Source organism: Sus scrofa, chromosome 2 (genome assembly GCF_000003025.6).
Source record: "Sus scrofa isolate TJ Tabasco breed Duroc chromosome 2, Sscrofa11.1, whole genome shotgun sequence".
Taxonomy (NCBI): domain Eukaryota; kingdom Metazoa; phylum Chordata; class Mammalia; order Artiodactyla; family Suidae; genus Sus; species Sus scrofa.
The window spans coordinates 72,598,937-72,609,243 of record NC_010444.4 but is presented as its reverse complement, the minus strand read 5'-3'; the positions used below and the strand labels follow the sequence as shown (position 1 = coordinate 72,609,243).

The following is a 10,307-nucleotide window of genomic DNA, read 5'->3' as shown; positions in this document are numbered from 1 at the left end:
TGGATGACTGGGGATTTTCATTCTGTGCATGTCCATATGACTCTGGGTGCAAGGGTATTTCCATGCTGAGGAAGTGCTTGGGGAAGGGGGGAGAGCATAAGCATATGAATGCACACACACACACACACACACACACACACACACATCCAAAGCCTCCGGCCAAGACATAGGTGAATGAGGATGAACACAGATTGGTGCCCTCTTTCTCTCCAAGGGGTGCTGGATTCCAGAAAGGGTTGGGGATCAGGGGTGCAGTGTACCCCAGGCATCCCTTTCCCCCTCTTACACTCTCGGACTTTGCTATAGAGTGCATTTTGGTGCCTCCCCCAAATTTACATGATAAATTTTAACCCCCAAGGGGATGGTATGTGGAGATGGGGGTCACTAGGGTGAAGCACACATAAATAGGATCAATGTCCTCATCAAAGCGATGCCAGAGAGATTCCTCACCCCTTCTTCCATGCAAAGACACACAGTAGGAAGACAGCCATCTGTGAACCAGGAAGCAACTTCTCACCAGACACCAAATCTCCCAGCGCCTTAGTCTTGGACTTCAGCCTCCAGGACTCTGGGAAATAAATGTCTGTTGCTGATAAGCCCCTAAGTCTGTGGGATTCTGGGAGCAGCCCAGACTAAGACAGGGATAACATTTGTAGAGCTAGCCCCAAATTCACTCTAATTCAATCCAATGGCAAATCCCTGGATTGGGGATAATAGAAGAATTCACGTTCCTGATGTGTGATCTCAAGGTGGGACACTCCTTCTTTCTGTACCTATGACACAAGTAAGTGCCTCAAAGATCCCGTGAGGGCTCGAGAGAATTCACGTGAAATATGAGGCCAGGCCTGAATCAATCTTTTGATATGTTCTGTCTATTATTATGGTAGATGGGTCAGGTGGGTGGTTAAGAGTTTTAGAGTCAGAGAGACTTGGGTTCAAGACTTTACCTAGTTCTTTTAGGCCTTAGGCAAGTCATTTGACCTCTCTGTATTAGTTTCTATTGCTGTGTAATCTATCATCCTAAGTTAGTGACTTAAAAGAACACACATATAGGAGTTCCCTGGTGGCTTTGTGGTTAAGAAACTGGTGTTGTCACTGCTGTGACTTGAGTTTGATGCCAGGCCCAGGAATTTCCATATGCAGCAAGTATGCAAACAAAACAAAACAGAACAAAAACCAAAACCCCCACATTTATTCTCTGACAGTTTCTGGGGGGGCTTGGACTCTGGACACAACTTAGGTCCTGTAGTGTGGGGTCTCTCAGTTGTAATAAGATGTCTGTTGGGTTGTGGTCTCAGCTGATGGCTCAACTGAAAAAGAATCTTCTTCCAAGTTCACGAAGTGGCTGTTGGCAGGTTTCAGTGCATCACGGGCTGAGGGCCTCAGTTCCTTGCTAGTTGTTGGCCAGACACTACTCTCAGTTCTTTGCCCTGACAGGTGGACATTCCCAACATGCTACTTGCTTCCTCAAAGCAAGCAAGCTGAGAAGGCAGAAGAGTTTGCCAAGACAGAAGTCACAGGCTTTTGCAACTCAGTCTCGGGAATGGCCTCCCATTGCCTGTGTCACATCCTGTTGGCCAGAAGCAATCACTAGGTCCAGCCCAGGCTCAGTGGGTGGGGTCACACAAGGGCATGAATGGGAGAGATGGGCATCGTTGAAGGCCATCTTAGAAAGCCCTCCCTGTGTCTTTGTTTTCTCCATCCCCCCCTTTTGTCTTTTTCTTCCTTCCTTCCTTCCTTCCTTCCTTCCTTCCTTCCTCTTCCTTCCTTTCTTTCTTTTCTTTCTTTTCCTTTCCCTTCCTTCCTTCCTTCCTCCCTCCCTCCCTCTCTCTCTCTCTCTTTCTTTCTTTTTTTCTGCTTTTTAGGGCCACACCCACAGCATATGGAGGGTCCCAGGCTGGGGTCAAATCAGAGCTATAGCTGCCAGCCTACACCATAGCCACAGCAACACAGGACCTGAGCCATGTCTGTGATCTACACCACAGCTCACGGCAATGCCGGATCTTTAACCCACTGAGGAAGGCCAGGGATCGAACCCTAGTCAGATTCGTTTCCACTGAGCCATGACGGGAACTTCAAAACAAGGTTCCTTGAAGTGTACATTTCACTGGGGGAGGGAAGGGGACAGACAAAAGAAGCAAGTATATAAACAGACAAGATAATTTGTGTTAGTGATAGGTGCTATCAGGAAAATAGAACCAGATAACAGGTGGAGTGTGGCTGGGTGCTGATTTGGAGTTGCTGGGGAAGGCTTCTCCAAGGAGATGGCCTTTGAACTGAAACCAGTAGATGAGAAGTGCCTGGCCATGTGCACATCTGGGAAAAAAAAGGAGCAGGAACAGCATGTGCAACAGCCCTGAGGTTGTATCAAACTTGATATCATCAAGCACACAAAGACCACTGCAGCTGCAGCTTCATGAGTGAGGGGGAGGGTGATGAGGGGGTAGCTAGCAGAGTGGAGACCAAGGTGAGAGCTTAGGTTTCAGTCTGAGTAAGATGGGAAGCGTGGGAAGGAGGGTTCTTATTTGCATTTAAAGGCTCCTCTCTGCCTGATGTGGGAGGACATCGAATACTGCAGGGGGCAGCGGCAGTCCAGTCGAAGGGAGCCCTGGGAAGTGGTGGGTGGAGATTGCCTGAGTGAGCAACGATGGTGGCTTAGACCAGCGTATAGATGGTGGAGAGGAGGAGTCAAGTACAAGATACGTTTTGGAGACGGAGACAATTGAACTCAGCAAAGATAAGAAGAAAGTGTTTGGTCTAGAAAACAATGAATCAAGGGTGACTGCTTCTTCTTCTTCTTCTTTTTTTTTTTCTGTTTTAGGGCTTCACCTGTGGCATATGGAAGTTCCCAGGCTGGGGGTCAAATTGGAGCTGTAGCTGCAAGCCTACCCCACAGCTACAGCAATGCAGAATCTGAGCCGCCTCTTCGACCTACACCACAGCTCATGGCAACGCCAGATCCTTAACCTACTGAGCAAGGCCAGGGATCAAACCTGTGTCCTCATGAATCCCTGTTGGGCTCATTAACTACTGAGCCATGAAGGAAACTCCAAGGCTGACTTCTAGATGTGGGGTTTGAGCAAAGGGGTGGTGCCATTTCTTGGGGAAGGGGATTTGGGGGAGGCAGAATGGGGAGTTCTTCTATGGCCGAATTGGGTTTGGGTAATAAAGACAGGAAAGCTCACCGCCGAGTTAGTCATCTTTCTGCTTCACCACCCAGTGCTGTGCCAGGCCTGCTAAGATGCAGTTTGCTGCAGGCTGGATATTCCAGGCTGCCTTACCCAAGTTTCCTCTTCCTCCTGGCTGCAGTGGGACCCAGGGAGGGGGCTGGTGGTCCAGGAGAGTGTGGCTCTCAGCATTCCTCCCTCCCTGTCGCTCTCATTTCTGGTTTGCCTTTCTCTGTACCAGAAGCCAGAGGTTGGGGGACTACATTTCCCAGACTCCTTTGCAGCTCTGGTTCCCAGGATGCAGATTAGGTTCTACCAATTAGAGATATTCATGAGATTTGGAAGGTGAAGTGAGGCAGAACTCGTGTGTGTGTGTGTGTGTGTGTGTGTGAGATTATTTAGAATAATTTTATTTTATATTCATTTTAATTAATTTTTGTTCAGCACTCTAGTGGACCTGTCTTCGTAGCTTCGTGTGTGTTGGGAGGTATCTGAACTCAATTGTTCTGGTGGTGGCAGCCTCTTGATTCTCCACAGTGCAGGGGAAGCAGCTCCCAGGCATAGGGGTATAGCCCGGTCTGTCTGACCCTGAAACCTCTGTCCCCTCCCCACCCCTGAATTAGAAGTCTCTTCAGTGTCCACCTCCATCCCAAGGGGAGGAGCCCTCATGTGGCCTCCCCAGAGGGTGATGAAAAACTACATTCTACAGAAACATGGCAGGACAGCAATTATTTATTGAGGGGAGGTGAAGGGAGGGGAGGGAGCAGCCTCTCTTGCCCACATGCTCCAGGGCTTCTCTCTTCCCCAGCAGCATGCCTGGAAAGCCAAGGTTGGTGGGAGGGAAAGGGAGTGCTTTTTGGGAGATCTGGAGAGAAGGTGGGGTCAGAGGGCAGGTGGGGCTTGTGGGGTCAAAGATGAGGCAAGTTCAGAGAGGCTCAGGGGGGAAGAGATCCACGTAAATTAGGGCTTGTAGGTCTGGGGGTGCAATGGGGTTCGTGGGGAGGTCAAAGGTGGAGAGGTCAGGGGTGAAGGAGGGCTCATGGAGTTCAAGGTGGGCTTGTGTGAAGCAGGGCTCGTGGGGTCTAAGTAGAAAAGGTTCAAGGGGGTTGGAGATAAAGTGGGGCTCAAGGGTTAAAGGTTAGCCAGGGGAAGAGATGCAAGGTGGTAGTCCCAGGAGAGTCAGGCTGGAAGGTGAAGCAGGGTTCTCTGGGGTCAGAGGTCAGCAGCCGAGCAGGGGGGAGACATGAAGCCATGGAGGTGCCCTAGGCTACCTCCTCCTCTGCCTCCTCCTCGAACTCGCCCTCCTCGGCAGTGGCATCCTGGTACTGCTGGTACTCGGACACCAGGTCGTTCATGTTGCTCTCTGCCTCAGTGAACTCCATCTCATCCATGCCCTCGCCCGTGTACCAGTGCAGGAAGGCCTTGCGCCGGAACATGGCCGTGAACTGTTCGGAGATGCGCTTGAACAGCTCCTGGATGGCCGTGCTGTTGCCGATGAAAGTGGCGGCCATCTTCAGGCCACGGGGCGGGATGTCGCACACGGCCGTCTTGACGTTGTTGGGAATCCACTCCACGAAGTAGCTGCTGTTCTTGCTCTGGACGCTCAGCATCTGCTCATCCACCTCCTTCATGGACATGCGGCCCCGGAACACAGCGGCCACGGTCAGGTAGCGGCCGTGGCGGGGGTCGCAGGCGGCCATCATGTTCTTGGCGTCGAACATCTGCTGGGTGAGTTCGGGCACCGTCAGTGCCCGGTACTGCTGGCTGCCCCGGCTGGTCAGCGGCGCAAAGCCCGGCATGAAGAAGTGCAGGCGGGGGAAGGGCACCATGTTCACGGCCAGCTTGCGCAGGTCGGCGTTGAGCTGGCCCGGGAAGCGCAGGCACGTGGTGACCCCGCTCATGGTGGCCGACACCAGGTGGTTGAGGTCGCCGTAGGTGGGGGTGGTCAGCTTCAGGGTGCGGAAGCAGATGTCGTAGAGCGCCTCGTTGTCGATGCAGTAGGTCTCATCCGTGTTCTCCACCAGCTGGTGAACCGACAGCGTGGCGTTGTAGGGCTCCACCACCGTGTCAGACACCTTGGGGGAGGGTACCACGCTGAAGGTGTTCATGATCCGGTCCGGGAACTCCTCGCGGATCTTGCTGATGAGCAGGGTCCCCATGCCGGACCCCGTGCCACCGCCCAGCGAGTGGGTCAGTTGGAAGCCCTGCAGGCAGTCACAGCTCTCCGCCTCCTTCCGGACCACGTCCAGAACCGCGTCCACCAGCTCGGCGCCCTCTGTGTAGTGGCCCTTGGCCCAGTTGTTGCCGGCTCCGGATTGGCCTGAAGAGGGAAGGGGTGGGGACACCCAGCCATTGTGGGGAGGCCATACCCTCAACCTCACCCCAGCCACCCTAGTAGCTGAATAATAATAACAAAATTATTATTACTGATTGTTCCACCCTTGCTTCCTTTCAGTGGCTAGAAGGATCCTGATAAAACTTAAATCAAGTCCTGGAGTTCCTGCTGTGGAGCAATGGATTGGTGGTGTCTTGGGAATGTTGGTTCAGACACAGGTTCAATCTCTGGCTGGGCTCAGTGGGTTAAGGATTCAGCATTGCCACAGCTATGGCTTAGGTTAAAAGTGTGGCTCAGATCTGACCCCTGACCCAGGAACTTCTTAAGCTGTGAGGAGGCCAAAAAAAAAAAAAAAAAAAAAAAAAATCATGTCCCACTTCAGCTCAGAATTACCCCAGTTCATCCATCTTTCAGTAAAAGCCCAAGTTCTGCCCATGGCCCAGAGGCCCTGCAGAACTTACCCCACCCCCTCCCTGCCCTCCCCCCACAACTCTGCCCCAGCCAAATGAGCTGTTCCTCCAACACACCAGGAACGGTTTTGCCTCAGGGACTTTGCATGTGCTGTTCCCTCTGCCAGGATGCTGTTCCCTCAGACACCCACACAGCTTCCTCTCTCCCCTCCTTCAGGACTTTGTCACTCTTACGAGGCTCTGCCTGATCACTCTATACAACTGCAAACCCTCCCCATTTCTAATTCCCCTTCTGTGCTCCATTTTTCTCCATAGCACTAATAAACCTATTTTTTAAAATTAATCATATTTATTGTCTGTCATCTTACAGGAGAATGCAAGCTCCACAGGACAAGGATTAGGATTAGAATAGCTATTGGCTGGTATTTTTGTGAACAGGTAACATTTATTCTTGCCCCCTCCTCTGTTTCCACCTGGGTCTAGCTCCCTCATCGCCCATCTGAATCAGACCAGTGCTTCTGCCTGGGTCCCTCCAGCTGGAGTCCACAGCATCCCCCAGTCTGTTCTCCTTGTGGCCGCCAGGGGGCACCCTGTGAGCTTCCGAGGCATGCCCTTTCCCTCTGCCCACAGCCCACCTGGGTTCCCAGCTCCCTGGGATAAAAGCCCAAGTCCTTCCTGTAGCCTAAAGGCCCTGCATGGCCTGTTTCTGTCCCTGTCCCCTCCCTGCCCTCCTCTCCTCCCTCTCTCCCCCTCACTCTGCTCCAGCCACATGGGCCTTCTTACTGTTCCTCCAACACACCAGGGCCTTCGCATAGGCTGTTCCCTCTGCCTGGAATGCTCTCCCCCCAGGTACTCCCAGGACTTCCTTCAGGTCTCTCTTCAGTGTCACCTCCTCTGAGAGATTAGGATTTAAACCAGATGGTCTGGCTCCTGAGTCCACACTTTTACCACCACCTTCCCTGGCTCACCTCCCAGAGGCCAAAGAACCTTATGGCCGGACTGGAGCTGCCTGAGAGTATCCTAGAACCACTCACATCCATTGGCCAACCTCATTTAGCCTCTCCATGGCCATTTCCTGATGACCTATTGTGTGCCACACCCACACAGAATCATCATCTTCCTGAATTTTTGCACAGACCAGAGAGGGAAATTCACTTGTCCAAGGTCACACAGCTTGTCCCACCAATCCGTGGACTCCAGATTAAACTATCATGCATTAAGGAGGAGAGGTGCTGGAAGAGGAGGAGCCTGGGACCTGAGGTCAGGTGGGGAGGGGGGTGCATTTAGCTTGACCTAAAGGTAGCTGGAAATGTTTCCTAGAGGATTGTTCATGGAGGGTGAATGCCCCTTGAATCTGAGGTCTCCAAAAGTGCTCATGGTCTTTATACATGCTGTTCCCTCTGTCTGGCACATCTTTCCTTGCTTCCTTGCACCTCAGTCAACCCAAGTCCTACTCACTTTGTAGGCTGCAGATATTAATAGTGGTAATGATAATACAAACCACAACAAAGCATCAACTGCTTCTCTTCCCCTCTGTGAACTAGCCACTGTTGTAAGTTGTTTTTTTTTTTTTTTTTGTCTTTTTGCTATTTCTTTGGGCTGCTCCTGTGGCATATGGAGGTTCCCAGGCTAGGGGTTGAAATGGAGCTGGAGCCGCCAGCCTACGCCAGAGCCACAGCAACTTGGGATCCGAGCCACGTCTGCAACCTACACCACAGCTCATGGCAACGCCGGATCGTTAACCCACTGAGCAAGGGCAGGGACCGAACCCGCAACCTCATGGTTCCTAGTGGGATTCGTTAACCACTGCGCCACAACGGGAACTCCCTGTTGTAAATTCTTTATATATATTAATGGCTTTAAGCCTCACAATCCTGAAAAGTCTTTGTATAATCCCTGTGTTAAAGACGAGGGAAAAAAAAAAAAAGACAAGGGAGTTCTTCGATGGCCTAGTGGTTAAGGATCCAGCATTGCCACAGCTGCGGCCGGAGAACTTCTGCATGCAGTGGGTGTGGCCAAGAAAACAAAACAAAAGATTGAGGCACAGAGAGATTGAGGAGACTGTCCAGAATCACCCAGCTGACTCAGTCAGTGGCTGAGCTTGACTTATTTATACTCTCTTGCACAAGGATATCAGGTTCAGGGGAATGGGGGTGGGGGCAGAGAGCTTTGTTCTTAGCTGTCTCTCTAGGAGATGTATAGGGCCTGGTATGCAGTAGGTGCTCAGTAAGTATCTGTCAACTGCATGAAGTGGCAGAGCTGGGATTTGTGGGCTGTGGTCTGGCTCAGGTCCATATTGTTAAATGAAAATGCCACCTCCTCTGGGAAGCCTTCCCTCCCTGGCGCCTCCCCTCTCCATTGTATAAGGTGCCTCCCACCTGGGCTCCCATGGTGGTCTGTGTGTCTGCCTTCCCTGCTGGGCTCCGGGTCCCTGTGGTCACCGTTGAGTCCAAATGCTAGGTGGAGAATTTTCTCCAAGCCATGTGCAAGTGAAAGGATCAATGCGGGCTCCTCTGCCTGTGTCCCAGGGCCGTGACTTACCAAACACAAAGTTGTCAGGTCGAAAGATCTGGCCAAAGGGACCTGAGCGGACGGAGTCCATGGTGCCCGGCTCCAGGTCCACCAGCACAGCTCTGGGGACATAATTTCCTCCTGCAGTGAAGCAGATGGAGAGAAGCTTGGTCAGCGCCAGGAACCAGCATCCTGTCCCTCCCCACCCCCACTCCTGCAGGTGCACCCCCACTCCTTACCTGTGGCCTCATTGTAGTAGACGTTGATCCTCTCCAACTGCAGGTCGCTGTCCCCGTGGTATGTGCCAGTGGGATCAATGCCATGCTCATCACTGATCACCTCCCAAAACTAGATGGGTGATGGTGGCAAGGACCAAGTAAGGGGAAACCGGTGGCCAGGTCTGCCCCCATCTCCATCGTCTGCTCTCAGGACCCGCAACCACTTTCTAGCTGTCTACCTGTCCCTCAGCAAGGTGAATGGGGACATAAGGCATAGTGGGGAGGCAAGGATGAGGCAGCAAGAAGGGAGAGGTGGGGGCAGGGTGAAGCAGAGTCACCACCCCAGCCTAGCGGGCTGGTGTCAGCACTCCCTGGCCGCTGCCTCGGGGAGGGGCGGGATCTCTTTGTGCGTGTGGAGGGCATGGGGGGCCAGCTGTGAAGCCAGCTGCGGCAAGCGGACCGAAGGCTAGGGCCCCACCCCCACCGGCCTCTTTGTTCCCAGCTTGGCCCTGCCCCCCGCGTCCCTCCCCCACCGTCCCTGGGGTGCTGGCCTCCTGGGTGACCGGTCCCCCCGCCCAAAGACCCGCGGCGGAGGAGCTCTGCGGAGCTCGGCAGACCGCACTCCACATTTCTCGGCATCGGCATCGTCCTCGGCCCGGGTCCCCTGCACACCTTGGCTCCGATCTGGTTGCCGCACTGGCCGGCTTGCAGGTGCACGATCTCTCGCATGATGGTGGCCCTGGCGGTGGTCGAGGCGGTGGTGGCGAGGGTTCTGGTAACTGCGGTGGCGGGGCTGAAGGTGGATGCGGCGGCGGTGGCGACGGCGAAGCTCGGTCCCTGCGCCCCCCCAGGCGCCTCTATATGAGCAGGCGGGGCTCGCGTCACGGCCGGTCACTGGCCCGCTCCGCCCCCTGGTCCCGCCCCGGGACCGAGGGTGCTGGAATGGATGGAGAGATCCTTCTCGATCCCCCTCCCCTGCCTCCTGGAGACCTCCCGGGCCCGGGGCTGAGACGCGAGGTGGCCCTGTGCGACCCCACCCCGGGCGGTGGGGGCGAAGCTCCTCAGACGCCGTCAGTACCATCTGCCTCCCCCACCCCTCTCCAAGCCGGGCCTGGCGATCCGGGTCTTGCGGGGATGGGTCGAGGGTGGAGAGGGAGAGCGAGCGTCCAGTAAACAAGCCGCGGGGAGATCCTGCTTCTCCCTCTTCCTCCAAGCGGCCCTGCCTCAGTTTCTCTGTCCCAGGCCTCCTTCCCCATTCCATTTAGTGCCTTCGCTTTAACTGGGAGGGCTCCTAGCCGGGCCGAGCTGGGCGCTCCGGAGTAGCCATCTGTTTGGGGAGGTTGGGGGCGGTCAGTTCCTGCCGGACTGATCTTGTAATTGTGTAGTAAGTAAAACCCCGATTTTCCTTCCATGTTTGACTAGGGAGACTTGCAGAAACTGATGGAGGTTTGGGGGAGGGTACTGTGCGCTCCCCCTGGACACCTCTCTTGGGCTTTGGATCTGTTGCACGTGGGGTCACCCTCAGCTTTGCCTGGGGTGGAACAGCAAAGATTAAGATTTACAGCTGGATTACCTATTGGGGGGAGGGTGTAAAGGATCCCTGGGGGACTTCCTTGCTCCCGCCCAGATTAAAACCTCTCTGCTCCATTGTTCTAATTCATTACAA

At 53.9% G+C, this 10,307-nt stretch overlaps 1 protein-coding gene across 1 annotated transcript; it reads right to left on the bottom strand.

The window, feature by feature from the left end:
- TUBB4A (tubulin beta 4A class IVa) lies at window positions 3,882-10,000 on the bottom strand. The gene is made up of 4 exons (XM_003480812.4): window positions 9,314-10,000; window positions 8,663-8,771; window positions 8,454-8,564; window positions 3,882-5,487 (listed from the first exon to the last, which is right to left on the bottom strand). Exons 1-4 carry the CDS (start codon window positions 9,368-9,370, stop codon window positions 4,430-4,432), a joined length of 1,335 nt encoding a protein of 444 aa, XP_003480860.1. The 5' UTR covers window positions 9,371-10,000; the 3' UTR covers window positions 3,882-4,429.